Source organism: Vigna umbellata, chromosome 5 (genome assembly GCF_029865625.1).
Source record: "Vigna umbellata cultivar VRB3 chromosome 5, Vumbellata_1.0, whole genome shotgun sequence".
NCBI classification, from domain to species: domain Eukaryota; kingdom Viridiplantae; phylum Streptophyta; class Magnoliopsida; order Fabales; family Fabaceae; genus Vigna; species Vigna umbellata.
In genome coordinates this window covers 32240848-32263041 of record NC_142169.1, presented here as the reverse complement: position 1 = coordinate 32263041, position 22194 = coordinate 32240848, and the positions used below count along the sequence as shown (strand labels likewise).

At 34.4% G+C, this 22194-nt stretch overlaps 1 protein-coding gene across 1 annotated transcript; it reads right to left on the bottom strand.

The window, feature by feature from the left end:
• Positions 1-833: 833 nt before the first annotated feature.
• Positions 834-17316, bottom strand: LOC124840838 (Transducin/WD40 repeat-like superfamily protein). The gene is made up of 21 exons (XM_047316962.2): positions 16758-17316; positions 16580-16664; positions 15921-15960; positions 15588-15830; positions 14624-14723; positions 14462-14536; positions 12890-12988; positions 12390-12506; positions 12178-12293; positions 11959-12058; positions 11222-11580; positions 10547-10871; positions 9594-9808; positions 8881-9099; positions 5600-5786; positions 5068-5312; positions 3744-3836; positions 3548-3649; positions 3048-3432; positions 1852-1989; positions 834-1783 (listed from the first exon to the last, which is right to left on the bottom strand). Exons 1-21 carry the CDS (start codon positions 16887-16889, stop codon positions 1130-1132), a joined length of 4029 nt encoding a protein of 1342 aa, XP_047172918.1. The 5' UTR covers positions 16890-17316; the 3' UTR covers positions 834-1129.
• Between the last annotated feature and the right edge of the window lie 4878 nt (positions 17317-22194).

The window sequence follows — 22194 nt, the reverse complement described above, 5'->3', positions numbered from 1 at the left end:
TCTATTAAATTAGTAAATGATTTATAATAGAAATATAAAGTTTTTTAAGATATGGTGGCGGACGTTGCGTCATTGGTTTGGTTTAGTGTTACGAAGTTGGAGTGGTGTGAAAGAGATTATAGATGCTAAACTCAGTGAAATCATCATGCAAAAAAAAATATATAATGGTGGTGGTAGTGTTTGTTTGTAATTACTTTCTGATAAATAAATAATCGCTTATTTTAAAACAATTTTTTAAGAAATGACAAATATAAGTCGTCACAAGTTGGTCTTGGTGGTTATAGTAACTCTATTCACGATTTGCTTGCTCATGTGAGGATGCCAAAGGTGAAATTTATTCAATAAAAGAAAAATATTATATTTGTAAGCAATTATGTGTAATTTTATTCAGATCATCACTTTTGTAGTTCAATCTTTCATTATTATCTTACCAAACTTTGGTTTCTTATAGATATCAGATTTGACGGATGTATTAGAGCTCAAAACCGGCTCTAAATAGATGCTAGTGTGCTAACTTGTCTTAACTTTAATTTAAAAATATGTATTGAATAACTTTAGAAGATCGTATTAAGTTTCATGCAATAAAATAGTAGGAAGCAACCGTTGAGGTTAAGATTCTAGAAAGACCAGCTCTTCCGCAATGGAGGGTCAACCAAGATATCATATTGATTCATAAATAAAAAATCGTCTCTCAGATACCCAGTCAGAAATTACCACATTAAAGGGGAAAAGTCAGAACAAATGACAGGTGGGTAAAAAAATATAAATAAATGCATATAGAATGCAGGGGATGGGTACAGTTGTATATAAAATCTATGAACTGTTACTACCCATTGAACCAGAGAGGTTAACATTCAACTTGTAAATTATAAAACAGCAAAATTAAAATTCAGTCAACAAAAACGAAAAGAAAACTCACATGTCCCAATCACAGCAATATGAGACAACATCGCAGCTCGTTACCATTTTCTACAAAAATTGAGGTAAAAGGGAAACGCAGCTGCTCGGTACAATTTACCTTTGGAATTTAGGCTTGTTACAAACTAATATACTAGATTTCCTTCATCTGTAAACGATTTCTTTACAAAACATGAATTATAAATGAATTTTCCAAGCGGTGGTATACCGATCATATAAAGGGATGATTTGCCGGAACTGTAGTTGTTGTAGGAACTGCAGCTATACTTGGAGTAGAAGTCTCCGAAACCTCTGCTGCTACTGGAGGTGGGAGAACCTCTGGGACTGCTGGATTTCCGGTAGACGTTTCTGCTTGACCAGTTTCACCATTAACATTCGGACCTCCGTCACTAGCTGGTCCAGTGGTAGGAACCCCATCAGCTACGGTCGTTTCACCTGATTCTGGTTGAGGTGGAGCAGCTACATGAGCTGGCGTGGACTCTGAGGTAGACTCTGACGGAGGTGGCTCACTAACTGATGCTGGTGTGGATTCAGGCTGCTGAGTAGCACTCTCTGGTGCAGCTGTGGTTGTAGGAGGTGCTTCCAGTGCCAATAGCTTGTCTGGGGGTTGTTGGGAGTTCTGCGCAGAAGAAGCTGGTTTTTTCTGGATGGAAATAGAAGCATTAAGAGACATCATCCCCGGAGGCAGGATTTCAATAGGTGCTTTCTTCCCAGCATCTGCCAAACTTGTGAGCTTAGGCTCCTCAAGAGAAGCTAAAAACGCAGCTGCAGCATCTGTCTTCTGAGATGGGGTAGGTTCAATCTCTCTCTGTAATGCTTGGTTCCAAGCCTGCACTAAGTTCTTCAAAGTTGGCCGTCCATGTGCCTGAAAATACCAAGGTCAGACTATAGTACTAAATTGAGGGATCAGGTGATGTAAGTAATAAATCATACATGAGCATGAAGCACAGCCTCTGCCAGCATTCCTGTATCTTGCCATGCTTTCTCCATCAGAGCATTGTCACCCAAAACAGCAGCAGCAAATGCTGCTTCCCTTCCCAAGCCAAGCGTAACTAAATTGTTAACCAAACCCTGCAGTGCAAGAACATATTCATAAGTTTATGAATAAAACAACATTAAGACTAAAAAACCGAAGCAGACAAGTTATTCCAAAGAAAGAGGAATGTATGCCATCTCAAATAGTCATTTTAGCATAGATAGAAGATGTTAAGTTCAAAAAAAGAAAGGGAAATTTTGAACACCAATGGAACAAATGCTAGTCCTTTTGTTTTTCATCAAACAATGAGCTGACTAGAAACCAAAAGTAGTTGAGAAGGTCATGGCCAGAAAGTAGAGAACAATGAGTAGTAGCTAAATTGACATGCACTCCTAACAAATTCCATTTTGTGTATGAATCATATTTTGATTTTGGTGAATCACTGATCTTATTATCTATTCGCTACAAGAAACAAACACAGCAAAAATAATCTTTTTTGGTAAGAACCAATATAAATATTTCAATGTCTAACCTGTACAAAAAATAATCGCAGTCCAACTTTAATGTATTTGAACACTAAATATACCCAAAACGGTGGTAAAAATGGATAGTAAACTATATGTATTTTGAGGGGCAGATCTTATAAATCAGATAGCCAAAGCAATATGTAAAAAACCACTTTTCCTTTCACATATTTTTTACATCCTAACCCCCACCCCCCATTCGCTGATTTCATGATATATTCCATCATTGTTTGTTTTTTTTTATAAAATCCAGTTCTCATTCAATTTCTTTAAGTAATCATAAACTTCTCTATCTCTCTCGCACAAACACATGTTAACATGCACACACTTCTATAAGAATAAATAATTAACTGACTGACCATATTTGGCACAAAAGAATACAAGACCGTGCTACGAATGCCTTGTCATATTCAAATCACGTCTAACTATCAGTAGTATGTATGTAGAAGAACAGGCATACACATTATCACTACAACATCTAACAGTTATCTTAAAAAATCATTGAGGAACATAGCTAGGCACAAACACAAAATTAATCCAGCCACATTTAATTATAAAAGTAAGCACCCAATCAATGTAATGCAATTTACTTCCAGAAAGAGAGTGCATTATTAAGAAAGACTGCCTACACTTAGACGAGTCAACTCTCCATGATTTGCAAGACGTAATGCTAACCCTCTCAACTCATGACCTTCTAAAGCACCTTTCACCGAACCTGCTGCAGCTAACCTCTTAAGAGCCTCACGTGCAATATCACTCTGTGCAGTAGCGTCTGCGGCATCAATAAGATCCAAGAACTCTTTTGCAAATTTCACAATACCCTGAACACCTTCAACCATATCTTTTTTTTTATCTGATATTTTCTCTTGTTTTTTATCTGATAAATTAAGAATGTCATTCAAACCAAGACCAGGAGTATCATCTTGTCCTATATCCCGGCTGTTACTCATGGTAAGAAGACAATGAAGAGCTCTTTTCAAATCATTGCTCTTCATCGCCAAATCAAACTCCAACCTGCAGAACATAAATATCAATATGTTTCTGGTCGAACCATACCTTGCCATAAGGAGTACACAAAAATCAATAAAATTAAAACTGCAGCCTCTTGTCTCTAAGCATATAGCTATACCTCTTTGATATTCCAGGCAAATGAAGTGCTTCAGTAGCATAGCCCATTCCTAGCATAAATTGGGCTAAATCATCGTGGTGTTCTCTTCCAAGTCTACTTGCCCTGTTTCAAAAAGTATAATGAGATATACAGATATATCTGAATTATTAATAAGCAATGATAATGGAGAAAGAGGGACATAAAGAAATCAAAATACCATTTTACTGCACTAACAGCATCTCCATAAGCTGCAAGGCATCGGCAGCGAATTCCAGGATGACTCAAGGATAAGGCATGAGCACACATGTACCTACCACAACCCAGAAATCAATAACATCCTTCTTGAAATCAGTATCCGATACAAAGGAATAACCTTAAATTAGACATCTATAAGACATGCACGTGTTAACTAGGTCACTTAAAAACTAACCAGAGGCCAGAGCCAAGACAAAAAAAAACGTCAACTTTATTGGAATCAGTTGGCTGCTCTAAATAGAAAGGCATAGTATTCCACTAAACACATTTAATAAGTGCATAAATACATGTCTTTAATAATACAACTCCAACTTTCTCCTTAATACATTTTATTCCTGATCACATCATTTCTTGTGTGGCTTCTCATTCACCATGGCATTCTCTAACAAGTACATAACATTATAACTAGGTGTTGACTTCTCAAGGTGATTAAACAACATTAAAACCGTCCTGAGTTTTGGACATTTATTTTTCGGTGTATTTTCATCTAATTGGAAAGGGCATAAGTATACAAATGGCTTGTAACTAGTGGAAATTTAAAAGGGTGGATTTCATAGGAATTCAGTGTAATTTTGTTACACTTTGAGGAAGATAGATAGGCATACTTTATCCTAATGTGAAAGCCACTGCATTAAAGTGATTAATGCATTAAAGGGAAAAGCATAACTGAAAACTCCACAAAAAACAGATCACACTAACTGCACATATGTACAACACGTTTGCACAAATTAAATGTTACAAAGGTCTCACGTCGATTATGGAGGGGCAGAGGTTTTGGTGCTGATTGTAAGTAAACAGTTATAACACTCAGGGTTGTATTAAAATCATTGAAATCATTAAAATAGTAACTATTAAACTATAATAAAGAGAGAGACATTGAGCTGAAATCGTGTTTTTAAGACAACTCAAATGCTTTCATTTATATTGAGAAAATAGAAACAATACAATAGAGGGTGTTCGATATTCTCTAATAATAAAGATATGATGCCAGAATAAATAGAAATGTTCCTAATTATACATATATAATCTAGATAATCTTAATTGCATGAGGATCTGCTCTTTATTTCTATAGTTATTATAGCAACTAGTGGACAAAATAAACTGCAGAGCTAATGAAAGATTAGAAATTTAGGATAAAAGAAAATAGTTTAATTTCTGAGGGAACTTGTGTTTTTCTTATGCATATAAATACAGCCCGTTGAGTGCAAATCACTTAATCAATTCATTATTTCCCTAGCCCATTTCCAATTTTAAACATACATGGGTAGCTGCAAAGTCCTAACTACCTGTCAATTAGCCAAAGAACTCCATCCCTGACACCTACAACTACAAGAGGCCCAACCGGACGTTTCTGCTCCATTGGAAAACGGGTAACTGCCACAGCCACACCCCCACCACCAACTGCCACCTCACCTGTCTTTCTCTCTTCTGTGGCCGACCAAGAGTCATCACCATCAACTCTAGATTGTTTTGGTACTGTTAAGAAAGGTGGCACTGAAGGAGCATGCTGAAATGAAGCCAACCGAACCACCTACAGCCGGAACAACAAATACCTTTACGTTTTTGTGAGAGAAAACAAAAGATAATTAATAGCAAATCCAAGATTTACATCACACCAAAATGCTAACAGAAGAAGGTTTAAAGGATCAGCAGACATTCTCATTACACATTCCCATCTAAAATATTCATGTCAATTTCTTCCAGCGACCCATATCAATCATATCCAGAAACAAAATATTAAATCGGAGGAAAGACAAAGAGGGCCCTGAATGTTTGCAATCATTTTCAGAGATGACAAAAAGTTGAAGCTTTTGTAACCTGCAACATTGGCGGCCTCAATGCTATTCTTTCTTCCTTAGCAGACTGAGGACCTTCTACAGTAATTAGAGCTAACTCTCCGTGCTCTGCAACAGCTTTTGCCTGTGCTTCTTTCATTTTCTGCTCTTCTTTCATCTTCTTAGTTTCAATGTCAATTTGAGCAACCCCAGCATCCACAAAAACGATTCTGAAAACCAAAACGTATTAGTAAAGGTAAAATGAATATGAATTATGGCCATTGCAGATATGAATCAAAAACCATTTTAAAATCTTCTCCTAAATAATTTATTAGCCATGGATAGTTGTACATCGAAATTTTTTTCTTTAACATGTTTACGACAGTCATCATTGCTTAAACTTTAAATATCACTAGAAAGATTTTCAAATGAATACAATCCATTCCACATTGCAAGAGAAACACAAAACATTGTCAGGAAAACAAATAAATAAATTGGTTTGTCTTATCTTTAATTACTATTATTATTGTTTCTTAGAGGAGGGGGTGAAGGATAAGGATGAAAAGAAGAGAAGTGTTTGGGCATCAAGTGTGTCATACCTTTACCTTTTAGTATTCATAATGAAGAACCGATTGGATAAAACACAGTTAAACATCCATGCATGTTCTTTTTCATTGATGATATAGTTTTGGTACATGCTAATTGAGGTGTAATGAATATAGTGAAAAATTATATATGGGATTAATTTCTCTTGTGTAGAAAATACTCATAAGGTATTGTATTTATAATAAAGGAAATATTGGCTAAGCCAAAAATAAAAATAAAGAATAATAACAAATTAACTAAAATAAAGATAAGATATCTAAGATATCTAATAATCTAATATATCTAACATTTTCTCTCAAGCTGGTAAATACAAATCGCATGTACTAAGCTTGTTACAAATATAATCAATTATCGGTCCCCGTAAAACCTTAGTGAAATTATCTGCTATCTGATCACTAGAGTTAATGAACTCAATCTTGATGTCGCCAGATACAATCTTCTCTCGAATGAAATGACAATCAATCTCAATATGTTTGATCCTCTCATGAAAGACAAGATTAAAACTAATATGAAAAACAACATGATTGTCACATATAAGTGTTATTCAAGTAACATTTCCAAATTATAACTCTCTAAGAAATTGCTTAAGCCAAACAAGTTCAAAGGTGGCTGAGGTCATAGCTCTATATTCTGGTTATACACTAGATCTTGCCACAACACTTTGTTTCTTGCTTTTCCAAGAGATCAAGTTACGACCAATGGAGATTCAATATCCGAATATAGATTTTCTATCAGAAGGAGATCTTGCCCAATTAACATCTGAATAACAAACAACTCTTGTATGGTTATTTCCATATAACAACCCTTTTTCCAGAAGCTCCTTTAATGTACTTTAATATACATATGATTGTATTTCAATGATCTTCACATAGGGAATTAAGAAATTGGCTTACCACACTGACTATAAAGGAAATGTCAGGACGAGTAACTGTAAGATAATTCAATTTTCCAATTAGTCTTCTATACAACTTGGGATCTAACATAGGCTCCCGTGATTTGGTAGAATTTAGTATTAGGATCCATGGGTGTGTCAACAGATTTTGAACTCATCAACCCAGTTTCCTCCAAAATATCCAATGTATACTTCCTTTGAGATATAACAATACCATCATTGGATTGTGTCATCTCAATACCCAAGAAATATCTGAGTTTGCCAAGATTTTTGGCTTAAAAATGGTGGCAAATTTTGTAGGATGAGGTAGACTTAAAGTCCACTTCTTAACATGGTATTAGAATCAAGTTAGAGCCTATCCTAACAAGATTTGTTGTTTGTTGAGCATATTTTTCTACCCGCTGTTAAACCGCTAACGGATCACCCACCACCCACTAATGTCTAGTCTCACGCTCGAGATGTATATACCTCGACGTGAGGGAGGTCTGTTGGAAGTCCAACATTGACTAGAGATAAGGACAATTTATAATATATATATAAGTGGGTGCAAATCTTACCTCACAAGCCAGTTTTGTAGGGTTGTGTTAGGCTTAAAGTTCACTTAAAATTAGCTTGTAAGGTCAGGTTTGTACCCACTTATATACTCTGAATTGACATTATTTTTAGTTGATGTGGGACTTCCAACATATCCCCTTATGCCGAGGTATATACATCTCAAGCATAAGACTAGAAATTAATGGGTGGTCTGATAGCACCTTATAATGGGTGGAACAATATACCTAACAAACAACAAATCTCGCTAAGATAGACTTTAACAATGACTCTGGTACCATATTAATTATATTTAAAAACTATGTATAAAATTAATCTCCCTTGTGTAGAAAATACACATACACATGGGGTACTGTATTCATAATAAAGGAAATATGGACTAAGTCCAAAATACAAATAAAGAATAATAACAAAGTAACTAAAGATAAAATATCTATCTATAAGATATTTAATAATCTAATATATCTAACAAGGTGAAATTCTTTAAACGACCACAGGGTGATTATATTTATAAAAAATATAGCATATATAGAATTTATGATCAATCCACAAAGAAGTGATGATAATCAAACAGGAAGAATTGGCCATAAAGAAGTACCAAAATCTGAGAGCTTCATTGACTAGGGTGTCTATTAAAGCGCAAAAGGCTTGATACTAGTGCCACACAATCATAAAATATCCAAACAGGAGGGATGAAGTTGAGAAGTGCCTCAGGGTATCTCTGATTATAAGGGCTTATAAAACAAAGGAACCTTTTATAAAAACACAACTAAACCAGTTGTGTTAAACTGCACTAAATGGGAATCAGGTTAGAATGTTGTTTTTGTTGGAATGAGTCCCATTTAGGAAATCCAAACAAATAAATCCTGTAGGGAAAGTTTTACCAGTATTGATGTTTAGACTAGTCTAGCTAATATTCTGTTAATCATTAAGGGTGTTTTTGAAACTCCGTTGGGTCAGATTCAAAGCCAAATCACTGCAGAAGGAGTCATCGAAGGTCCATGGGAAAGTGGGAATTGGAAAAGCAAACACACTCTAAGGCATTTTCCAAAACAGTATACATATTCATGAACATTTCCTAAATCATGATTCTCCCTTTTCTGTCTTTGGTTATGATGAGTAGATAATACTTAGACCAACAGGGAGATAGACAAATTGACCATGTAAAATACAGTCTGTCATTTCCACTTTCTAAACAACTAATGTAAACCTACAAAAATTAATGAAGCAGTAAACAAAGAAATTATAAAAAGGACCAAAATATAAAGACTTACTCGATAGTAGTCGGGGTAGCCACAAACAGTTGCCTCCTGTGCCAAACAGCACTGGTAGCATATGGGATTGCAACATCTCCCAAATATCTATATTGAGGGCGCAAAGAAGATATGACTATGTATTGCTGGTATCCAAATGCACAGTACTCAACGGTTTGGTCCCAAGCAGTCCATTCTGGCTGAGGAAGAAGGTCCCCCACTGGCTGGAATGTCTCCCAACTAAATCACAAACAAAATTATGATAGCAATGTCAATGTCAAGAAAACTTGTGCACTTGTAGTTGTAACGTCACTCGATACTACTTCACTCAACTCCCTCATCGATCAAAATCCTCGGTAAAGCCCTTAGGAAACCACCCTAAAAGATTAGATAATTAAGGGGGATAAACCAAACACTTAAATACTCCACCAAGCATCCCATACTACATAATGTGGGACTTGGGCACCCCATTATACCTTAGTCCCTACCACCCTGAAATTCCACTTAAAAACTTTATCCAATGTTCTTGTGGGTCTCCCGCCCTTTTTCAGAGAATTAAAACCATACAATCTACTCTTCGAGTGGCTCTTAATGTGTCCTAATCACTATAACCAAATTTCTATCATGTTTTCCTCAATAGGTGCTTAGCATTTCTCATCATTTGCAGCATTCACTACAATATATTATTTCAAATAAAAAATATTTCTTTACTGTACAACACTTATAAGTTTCACCTGTATAGCTGGAAGTTTTGAGGTGCTGCTGCGGTTGGAGGTCTATTTGAAGAAAATCCATCATCATAAGTAGTAAAAGAAGAAAGACCACTGCTTCCATAACCTGATAAGGGCATAGACTGAATTGTTGAAATAGCGGTGGCAGCAATAGGACTGACTCTCCTAGATGTTCGATAGGCAACACCAAGCAGTACTCCTCCACGCAAACCAATGACCTAAAGGGATACATGAGTCAGAAACAGGCACCATAACTTTAAAATTATGGTTCCTTCTTCCATTGAAACTTTCTATGAAGAATAAAGTGCATAAAAGGTCATAATATCTTCACAGGGAAAATCAAGCAAACTTCTCATCATTGACAGAAGAGAAAAGGACTTATCTAGAAGACTTGAAAAACTTAAAACTTTATTAATTACATACTGCTTCCATTGACACTTTTTATGAAGAATAAAGTGCATAAAAGGTCGAAATATCTTCACAAGGAAAATCAAGCAAACTTCTCATCATTGACAGAAGAGAAAAGGATTTATCTAGAAGACTTAAAAAACTTAAAACTTTATTCATTTACATACTGCAGCCAATATCACAAAGTAGGTGAACCTTCAACACAACATTTTTACATGAAAGGTGTAAATACAAAAAAGTTTTACCGGAGAATCATTTTATAAGTTTCTATACATAATTTATCAGTGAACATTAATCTATCTAAGAGTGCACAACCCCCTTCCCCTTTTTCACATACACATCTGAAAAAACAATAGAAGGTTATCTGTAGAGGCTATCAATTAAAATAAACGTAACCTGAGATAAATAATGTTTCAATTATTGTCATTCATTCACTATAAAAATTTGCAGAACTTTTATTCATATGAACAGACATTATTCAATAGTAGGTTATTGTGACAACCTTTAAGTTTTTAGAAGGAAAATTTAATACTGAGAAAGAATCTTACTGGTTCATTGCGTGCGCCAACAGACCTCATTAGTATATTTGATGTACCATCATCTAACAAGATGCGGACTTGAACAGAAGCTGTGGAAGCAGCAGCTGCTGCTGCTGCTGCTGCTTGTGCCGCAGCAGCTTCTTTGGCTCTTTTTGATGAACTACCCTTGGGCATTATAGGAATTCTAGGAGGTAATGCTGATTCCAATATAGCAAATCTGTCACGACAAGTATCCCATGCCAGAAGCCTTGCACTTCCAGAGTCAACAATTGACCAATCACTAACCTTGTAGACAGAGAAATAAGGAATATCTGGCCAAACAATTGCTAGATACCTGTAAACATATGAGGTGGTAAGCACACTCCAACTTCACAAAATAAATTATAAAATTAGGAAACATAGTCATAGAAAAACCGAGGCAAACAACTACACAGTAAAGACAGCATTTATTGACTTATCACTGATATATATATATATATATATATATATATATATATATATATATATATATATATATATATATGGAATACCAAAAGTGAGAATTTTATCCATCTTATATTCTTTAGAAAAAATCAAAGCCACTATATTATATTGCAGAACAAAATACTAATTAATTTTTAATTACAAAAATTTAGAAAAATAAAAAAATAGAGCAGTGCCAAAAGTCTGTCAGAGGCAACTTACTTTCCTGAACTGCTGACGGAAAGAACTGAGTACGAATCATGTGGAACAGGAGTACTAATGTGCTTTTTCCCCTGCTTGACAGATAATGGTTCAAAAAAGTCTCCCTTGGGTCTTCCTGTTTCTGACAAGGAGCTGTTATTTCCAAGAGATGGATTTGCAGAGTTGTTTAACTGAAAATTTAATAGCTTCAATTCCCTTTCAATTACAAATACGGCAGAATGCTCTCTACTGTCTGCTGGTGTTGGTAGAGGAGCAACAGGTGGAAGAGATCTAGCATCAAACTCACAGATAATAACACCAATGTTGGTTCCTGTAGCAACTAGATGTGGCTGCAAATGATGTGTAACCATACAATACACCTGCCACAAAAATCAGACGAAAGATTGAGTTTGACTAGACTAAACACAAAGAATGGGAAATTCGGGAGAGAGTAATGAGGGCTTGAAATTCGGTTTCCTCTTGGTTAAAGAGGATGTTTTGCCCAGGGGTATGATAAGCATATTCTACAACATACAGAACTGATCACAGGATTGAAGTAAAGCTTTCCACAGATTTTGTTACACTTGATTTTTATCTGTCCTTGCCACCATTCAAAATTGTTGTTCTCAAAATCTTTTAATGCTTTGATATATATTCATATCATTCTAAGTGGGATACCTTAACAACAAATACCATGCCAATTCAGAAATTAGAATAAAAATAGGCGATGAATGTAACCAACTAATCAAACAACATACCCTCAATTTCTTATTAGGAGAAAGGGCTTGTGGAGGAATAACTGTGGTCAATTCACACAATGGCCTCGTGAGAGCAGAATAAGTGGGATGTTCGATTGCCCTAACAAAAGTTTAAATTAAAATTCTTAATATGTATAATGAATATAGTGTATCATCACATTATCAAATAAAAATAATTAAGAAACTTAAAGACACCAAAGAAGAAAGAAAACTACGTACCATATGTGAGAATCCTTGACACAGGTTAGAATATCAAGGTTTGGAGCTCGAGGATGGCACCAAGAAGCCACACTATGGCAAGCCAATTTGGGAACTGGCTTTATCCGTCGCAGCTCCTGAGGGTCAAAGATATTCTTATGCTAAGTCTTTCTAGTTACCAGGAGAATGTTCACAAAATTTAAAATATCCAGGTATTAGCAACACTACCACACCTTAAAGGACACAGTGTCCCATATGGCTAATGTCTTATCTGCACCAATTGTGATTAGCTGTGGAGCACCTCCCATTACCCTAGACAACTCAACTGCCACAACCCCGCCATCATGTGCCTAGATGCATTAAGAGGTTTCATTAACCAATGAAATCTACATGTAATCAGCATGGATCATACAGAAAAGAATAATAAGGTATAAAAAGAGAAGGGAAAAAAGCTCCACATAAATTCAGAAGATAAAAAAGAACATTTTATTTGCCTCAATGTAAGTTTGCATTTTGCCCAGTGCACAGATTTTAGATGTTCCTTTCTTTTATGATTTTTTTATTTATCTTATACTTCATTTAAATTGCATTCTCACCTTCCAATGTGGAATGACATTTCTTGAACAACAAAGAGGAAATTGTAACTGTAACTAATCCACAACTAACACTGACTTATTTTTTCACCAATTATTAAACTGACAAAGAGGAGTTAAAATGACGAAAAGGACTGTACTTTTAAACTCAGCTTGGGTACAAGTTCACGTGAATCCTGTCCGTGGTCAGCACTCCAAATTATGAGCAATCCATCACTAGCGCCCGAAACCAGAAGAGCCTGAAAGCCAACAGACATTCACCCTCAACTCCCAATTGAAATCTCATACAAAATACAAAAGCAACTTCCAATAATAAATACAACATATAGAGGTAACCAGTCATGTAAAACCTGCACATGCATTTAACATATTAACTAGCAATTGTAATTTCCCAATAAAATATCTTAATGGACATGGTGCATCCCCAAAATGCAACTTCTGTAATAGTGTTGGAAATGCAAATCCAAACGTACACAACATAAATATAAATGTAACCCAAAGAGATTAAAAAATGGATAAAGAGAGACCTTCATAGCAAGGCAGCATTAGCATCCAATAATCTTGAACTATCCCCCAAAGAAACACCCACCTCAAATCCTTGAGTGTGCAATCAAATAAAAATATGTACAAATAAACTAATAGGAGAATCTTGAGCCAGAAATCTCTTATTGGACTCCAATAGGAATGAAACAAGAAGGCTGGATGCTGATTGGGTTCGTGGGTAAAGTAGATGAGAGCGTGGAAGAAGGAGGAGGGTGATGCAGCTAGAGGAAGGAAGTGGTCAGAGAAGTGAGATAAGTGGATGTGAAGATTTGTTTTTAGAGGTTAAGAAAATAAAAATAAGTTAATATTTTAAATTGAGATAAATGAAAATAAAAATATAAAGCCGGGTCATTGTGGAATCTATTCTAAGTTCTTCAGTGTTGCATTATTTTGTTAGAGATCTTAAATCTTCTATGGCATCGTAAAGACTAACTTGAACTCTAAACTTAGCTCTTTCCTGGAGATGCTCTATAATGCTCTCTCTTTAAAGTGGTGTCTTGTATTAGACCTCACCATCCTCTTCCTAGACATTAATGTTAAATGCTATGATGCCATAACAGCTTAGAAACTAAAAGCCAACTCCTCTTGACCCATGAGATGGCTTTAGAAACTAACAGCTTAGAAACCAAAACAGCTTTTGTTCTAGCATTTGTGCTTTTCTTTTAATTTTTAAGGGAGTTTTCTGTCAGATGTTATACACTGACTGAATAACTCCTTTCGGTGGGAACTTTTCTTTGTTTTCATTTCTTTGTCAAGGCCTTATCAGAAATTAAATAAAACAAAAGAACGAATTCATAAATGTTCCCTTCAAATGAGATAATCTCTTTTGAAGTAGTACTCAAGACAGCCTAAAATTACTAAGTTTGAAATTTTTGGCAAAATATACAACAATAATGAGTCCATTCAAATCTATGATTTTTCTGAAAAGTAATGTTACTCTTTATAACCATGCTTGGTAAGGTAGCCATTAGAAATGTTATTAACACAAGTCTGATCCAATGGCTACTAACGCAGGATATAGGAAAAGGATAAGGGTGTTAGAGCAACAATAATCTGTTAGAAGATATGTGAGGGATGACAGAGATTCCTAACTAAGTTCCCAAATATTAATGCAAGTAAAATTCGACAAAGTAGAATAAGTTATTCTTCAATAAGGAATCAAGACTTACCTCGCCAGAAGCAGCCATGAAGGACATCAAACAAGAGATCGATCCTTTATGACCTCCAGTGTACCTTCGCACAAGCTGAAAGGAACAAACACATAGCATAATATGGTAATATTAATATTGAGAAGACTCATACAGATTATTATTAATATTTCATATGCCCACCTTCCATGTCATCATTGAGAGAACTCTAATGACACCATCCGATGAACCAAAAGCAACAAGAGGACCATCACCAACACCAGTTCTATAAAGGAACTCCATGCTGCAACAGCATGTGAAATTGCAAAATTGGAACTCATACAGTGTGCACAAGTACTGCAAAGTATAATATGCAAACAAGATATGTATTCATTACAATTAATTAATTTATGTCAAGATGCAGAATTATGTCACACAACATGTGCTGACAAATTCCTATCGAGGATTGAGAAAATAGGTAATGCAGTTGTTTGATACATTTAGATGAAAAGGAGAAGATTTTTCATACTAAGGACTTTAATTTGTGCAAAATAGAATTATAATACCAAAAGAAAAGGTGGCAAAAAATTATTGTCTAGGAAGAGAAATCACCTTTTGGAATCTGGCGATTTATCCATGCATATGCCCACCAATGCATCCCTATACTTATATGCATGTCTTAATGATTGTTTTGGTGAAATGAATATAATTGGTAGTGGGTAAGGCAACAATCTCACAGTAGAGACCAATTAAGGAGCAATAAATTTTAATTTAAAGTAAAATATTTTACCCAAAAATAAATGACCATATCTTTATAAATGATTCAATTTAAGGAACCCAACAGAATGCAACTATTTTCCTTCCATGATTGAGTGCTGTATAAGGTTGTGGCATGAGCCAGGAAAGAATGCTGCTAAGAAATAAGTATTTGCAAAGTTTGATACAACATAAAATTGTTGCAGAAGTTGAAGAGCATCAAATTATATCAATGACAACTTCCCAGTCATAGAAGGAACTAGAAAAATAATGACCCAGATATTCATAACACAATCTAGCACCATCTATAGGACAGGAAGCTCAAAATATTGCCTTAAAAGATAGTGTAAGAAAATTTTGTATCAATGACAGTGCAAGCTGAAGAATATTGAATAATGTAATAAAATTTTACCACAGAAGGGACTTGTTATCAAGCTCTTGCTTTGGTACATCACGGCTACGCATGGTCACCAAGTCCAAAAATATAGCTTTGTTTAAACAACATATGACAAGAAAATGTCTCCCTCTTGTTGATGGGGCAGGAGAGCTAAAAGCTGAAGTGTGGACAGCTGTTGGAGCCTCAGCAGCCGCAGAACGATTATGCCAAAGTTGCCAAAAGCGTACATCATCATCATAAAAATTCACCTGCTTAACACTTTGAGGCGGTAAAGGATCACGGTAAGTAAATGATCCACAAAATAAAAGCTAGAAAAATAAATGCAAATACAAGGCAAAGGCATGGTACCTTCCTCCCCGAATGGCTTCGGTAGGCTTCCCTTTAGACTCTATCAAACAAAAAACACATCATTAAAGTTCTGTTACCGGATCTTCACAGAAATGTGGACTGCTAATAGTGATTCACAAACAGTTTATCATGCTCTTTTTCATTTTGTATAAAATGAAATTCACTGTTTAGTTGTTAAAATTTCCTGGAGTCTAATAATGGTAATTAGCCAAGCTACAAATTCAACCACACGGTTACATCTCCAAAACTAACCAAACGCTAAGTGCAACATAAGCAGAAATGTAAGCAATTCTCACTGAGAGAAAAGGAAACTACGGTGAAACTAACCAAGAACAGTATCATGGCTGGAGACTATAAGCATCATAGCAATCAGACCCAAAGAAAATTTACCTAATTGAAGGTTTTCACTACTGTGAACGTAACAATCTAGCAACAATGTATACTTAGTTAATTCCTTAAAAAAATGAAAAGTACGATATCAATGCCAAAAATCAACAAATTCATGTCATCAATCGTCACTGAAGACCAGTATAGCACAGTACCATTTACGGATCACAAGACTTACATCTAAAACCTCCAACAGAAGCAAATGCAGCAGGTCTATGTAATAGAACAACTTAACAGCTCATTCATTGATAAAATATTAAAGAGAATTGAACCTATTTCTCCCTCGGCCAGCTTCTCCAACTTGGCGCCGACCAAACGCCGCTCGTCCACTCCACCAGCTTTCAACTCATACACCACCTGAATGATGCTTCCATTAAAACACAGCAAACAACATAAAGCATAAACAACGAACGGAAACGATAAACGGTGAATAGAACAAGGGTTCTGTACCTGGCGGTGCTCCCAGTTCCAAACCGAAACTCGATCTGAATCATCGGCCGTAACCATCCATGGATGCGTCGGATGCAATTGGATCTTAACGATTTTGTCGCTCGTAGGCCGAAACGCTTTCAGACGCAGCATCTTCTCCTGATTCGAAAGCTAAATGTAGTAAAAAGATAAATCAACGATGTCGGAAAGAAAATGGCTCTCGCCAAAACCGGATTCGCCTATCGGATTAGTTCAAATCTGTCCAGAATTTAAACTCCGATTAAATTTCGAAAATGTGCGTTCACTGAGCACCCGTTAATAGAAAGGAGTTAGAGAATTCCTCAGTGGTCAACAACCATGCCCCTTTCCACTCTTATTTTCCGAGTGGCCGCACGTGGAAGAGCAAACCTATGAAGTGATATTTTCACTGGTTGATTGCCTCGGAAGCTCGAAGTTGGATTCCATGAATTGTCTTCCAGAAAATTGCGATGGTACAAAGAAGAAAGACGAAGATCTCGGCTCCGGTGCTTGTTCGTTGCTCTGTAATGTCTAAGCCTTCAAATTTTTCCTTGTCTTTTATTTTTTTAAATAAATATTTTGAGTCTTTCTCATTTTTTATTTTATCTTTCATTTTCTTTTCAGTCCTTCGAACTGGGTGGGTTGTTCTTTCTTTCTTTTTTACTGAAATACACTTTAAATTCATGTTTTATACTCTCTTTTTCCAGGTATTATGGTCATTTCTGCCATATATATTACTTCTTTGGCATATTTTTGTCATTTAAACAGTCAACAATTTGATGAACTTAAAAGTAAACATTTACAATATACTCATACAATTTTTAAAGGACTTTGTTTGTTTCAAATCCTCCTAAATCTCCCAGAAGAATTAAATCATGTTTTCCAATTTCGATCCAATGTGATTTATTCAGAGGAACGATGCTTCCATCTATCTTGAGTTTGAACAGATGATTCCATCAATAAATAAGCAGGGTGGTTGTTTTGTTGCTAAGTTTGAAGTGATGTTATTAAGCACAATTTTATTAATTTCTTTCTTCAAAGGTGTGATTTCAATCAAAACTTTTCTATGTTGCTTAATTTAAAGTGATTCTAATTTAATTAAAAATGAAATTCATGTTTTAACTCGTGATTTGTAAGTCTGTGAGTAAGGCCATTTTTTACTTTTGTTTTTTAAAATATCTTGAACTGGTTTTATATTGAATGAATAAATGAAGTACATTTTTATTTTTAACTTTTTGTTTTTTAAACTTATAACCTAGCTTCATTATTAAGTAGTGAAGAAACAAGGAAATAAAAGAGAAAGTTAGTAAAGAAAAAAATTGTGAAAGTTTAAGATTAATTTGATTAATATAATAAATTAAAAGAAATATAACATGATATGTTTGATAAATTAACTAAATCTATTGATATAAATTAATTTTAATTAAATATTAAATTATACTGTTACTATTACTTATAGTATCATATAATTTTGGATTAAATATGTTTTTTGTCCCTTAAGTATCACAAGATTTTGGGTTTAGTCCATACTCGAAACTTTGATAGATTTTTGGTCTTCATAGTTTTAAAACTCTTACTAGTCCTTAAAATTGGACGGCGTTAACTTTTAGCAGATGTGGCAAACGGCGAGGCCACGTCTTATGCCAGCTTGCCTCTTCACTCTCTGTCACGTTACTTGTGCTTGAGAACTTCGTTCGTCTTCTCCGGCAAAGCCTAGCCTCCATCGGACCAGCCATCATGTCGGACCTTCCGCTCAGTCCAAGGCATCGCCAACGACACCAATCGCCACCAGGAATGTTGCCGACCGCGGCGTCGATTTGTCCCTCCTTGCCTTTTCTCCGCGCGCGAGAGAGAAGCTCTCTCGTTCCTCCGCCAATCACCGCTTGAGAGAGCCTAGCCTCCGCGAGCCACAAACCAGGATGGTCACCGCCGACGCCGTCCTCGACAACCGGTCAGAGTATCAAGTCATTGTGATGAGCATTTCTATTGAGTTTTTTCGCCCCTTTTTCACCTTTAAATAATTTTTATTTTTCAGGACATATTAAATGCTTTAAGAATTCCCCATGCACTCGTTCTTGAAAGAAGTTTTGACAGACCAAATTTGAAGTATGAAGTAATTGGCAGGACAAAGGAACCACTAAAGAAGCTCAGACAACTACTAATTGATCGCTTCAGGAATCAATGTGGAATTGTTTACTGTCTTTCAAAAAGTGAATGTGTTGAGGTCTCTAAATTTTTAAATGAGAAATGCAAGATCAAAACAGTGTATTACCATGCTGGCTTGGCTGCCCGGCAGAGAATAGCTGTTCAAAAGAAATGGCATGATGGAGAGGTCCATATTGTGTGTGCAACTATTCTTTTGGAATGGGGATAGACAAATGTTGTAAGTTGAGCTACATTTTAAAATTATAATTATGCTGTGATAATTCAAAATTCTATGATCAACTTTGTTTAGGAATAATACACCTTAAAAATTATAGTGCGCCCTTCCGTGTAGATAATTGAGTGTCTTATAGGCGATATATAAATGAAAGATTACCTTACTGGTATGTTAGATTTACAGATTTTGTTACTCAAACTTTCATTTGTCATGCTTTGAGCGCTTCGTCGTCCACAATACAATGTCAAAATCTATTGAAAGCTATTATCAAGAATCTGGAAGGGCTGGAAGAGATAATATTCCTTCAGTTTGCATTGTTACCAAAAGAAGGATTTTAGTAGAGTTGTATGCATGATAAGAAATGGTCAAGGGATATAAAAAGGAAAGTTTTAAGACAACAATGGTTCAAGCCAAAAAGATGCAAGCGTACTGTGAAATAGAGGTAATCAAGCTCCTTTGCATGTCAACCTCTCTTTTTTCTTTTTTACTTTTCTCTTTCACATCTCTTGTTTGTTTTTGAAAATGTGGTTTAAAATAGTAAAGTATGAGTTTTGGATATAAATTTTTCATATAAAAATCATCCATATATTGCTCACCGTGTTTTTAAGGGTATAGCAAACTGGCCTGTAGTGCAGAAAGACGTTTTTTCTTAAGACTTTTATGCTTTGTGTTTGTTTGGATGGTTAGGTTGAATGCCGGAGACAAACTTTACTCAAACACTTCGGGGAATCTTTTGATAGAAAATCTTGCAAGTATGGATCTAGCCCCTGTGATAACTGTATCAAGACTGTATTATGAATTGTTGCACCATCAATGTCAAGTCTGGTACGATTTAACAAACTCTGTGGACTATCTAGAGCAGTACCTATAGCATTTTTGTCCTTCAGAAAATTTTTCTTTGAGCTTATCTCTGGGGAGACCAGCCCTCACGACTCTGACCGGTTGTTGAGGATGGCGTCGACAGTGACCATCCTGGTTTGTGGCTCACGGAGGTTGGGCTCTCTCAGGCGGCGATTGGCAAAGGAACGAGAGTCTCTCGCCCGCAGAGAAAAGGCAAGAGGGAGAAATCGACGCCGGCCGGCAGTGGTCCCGGTGAGCGGAAGTCAGGTCCGGCACGACGGCTGGTCTGATGGAGGCTCTACTCTGCCGGAGAAGACGAACGAAGTTCTCAAGCACAAGCAACATGGCAGAGAGTGAAGAGGCAAGCTGGCATAAGACGTAGCCTAGCCGTTTGCCACATTTACTAAAAGTTAACGCCTTCCAATTTTAAAGACTAATAGTAAGAGTTTTAAAACTATGAGAACTAAAAACCATCAAAGTTTCGAGTAGGGACTAAACCTAAAATCGTGTGATACTTAAAGGGACGAAAAACATATTTAACCCTATAATTTTTTATGATTACTTTTTAATTTTTGATTGATTATTATTATTTTATAATTTTTGTTTTTTTCTTAATATTTTCTATTTTGTAATTTTTTTTTACTATTCCAACTTTATTTTATTAATGATTCACATTAATGTCTATGAATATATATATATATATATATATATATATATATATATATTACGCGTATTTTACTTAAACAAATACGTTGACATTTCTTGCTTAATATTTCAATTATTCTCATTCTAACCTTACGTTCTCTTTATATTTCGGTTAAATAATGCTCTTCATCCCAATTTTTGTGGAAAGAAATCTCAAATTGATTTCTTCTTTTTTATGCGTTTAATTTAAATTTTTTTATGCAATAAGATATTTTAATTAGTATTGTATTAATAAATTTAAAAAGATGTTTTGTGATTTTTGTTTTTTTGTAATTATTTGTTTATTTAAAAATAATAATATTTACAACATGTCAAGCGAAAGTTAGGTCGTAACCGTGTTAGTATAGTATTTTATACTAAATATTTTTAACCAATTTATTTATATTTTATATTAAAATTTTATTAAAATTATTTAAAAATTGTTAATAGAAAATGATATTAATAAAAATTTCAAAATTAATTTCAACTAACAAATATACTAAACTTATTTATCATTTTTATTTCATAAAATAAATTAAATTTACCAACCTTTTTAATCCTTTTAGATAATTGTGTATTTTTAAAATGTGTAAAATTCAATAATTCCAATACAAATATTTAAATTGGTTTAAAAATAATAATTTTACAAATTCAAATGTAAAATTTTAAAATAGTTTTAAATAAATAAATTTAAAATTTGAAAACAATTTTAAATAAAATTTAATGTAAAATATAAGTATAAATAAATTAAAGTTGAAATATTTAATAAAAATATCAATTTTAATAAAAATATTTATATAAAATATACAAAATTTAAATTTTCAAATTTAGGACGAAATTGCATCATTTAGAAAAATAGAATTGAATTAAAATATAATGACTAAATTAAAATCAAGGTTATGACACTATAATAATATGCAATACTGATAATTTTACATCACACTATTAGTATATAAAACAACGTTAATTTGTTACATATGACAACTGTTTTTATTTAAAAAAAAAAATTGACACATAATATATTTTTAACGTTATTAATACAGTATTAGCAAAAATAACTTAATTACATCAAGTTTTTGAAATATATAAACCAAATTGAAACTTAAAAAATAAATAATAATCTATTTAAAATTGAATACCAATAACATTATTTAACCTTATGAGTGTCATTCTCATATATGTATTTATGGTTTGACTTATATAGTCAATTCTAACTCTGAGTCTTGTTGTCATTTCTTTTATGTTAAACCTCTTTAGTTGTTCTTATTTATGTAGATTTTGTTCAGTTTGATTTCCGTTTTTTTAAAATTTCAAATTGAGTCCTAAATAGTGTTAATTTGAATCAATTGAGCTCCTGTCTTTAATTTGGCTTAAAGAGATTAAGTTTTTTATGAGATGCGAGGTTGTCGTGTCAATTTTTTTAAACTTGGCATGATGAAAGTTGAAACGTGGCATGATGATACCTTTATTAGTGAAATTTGGTAAAATGTTATAATTTAATATTAGAAAATTAAGGATTCTGAAATGAAATGGGAT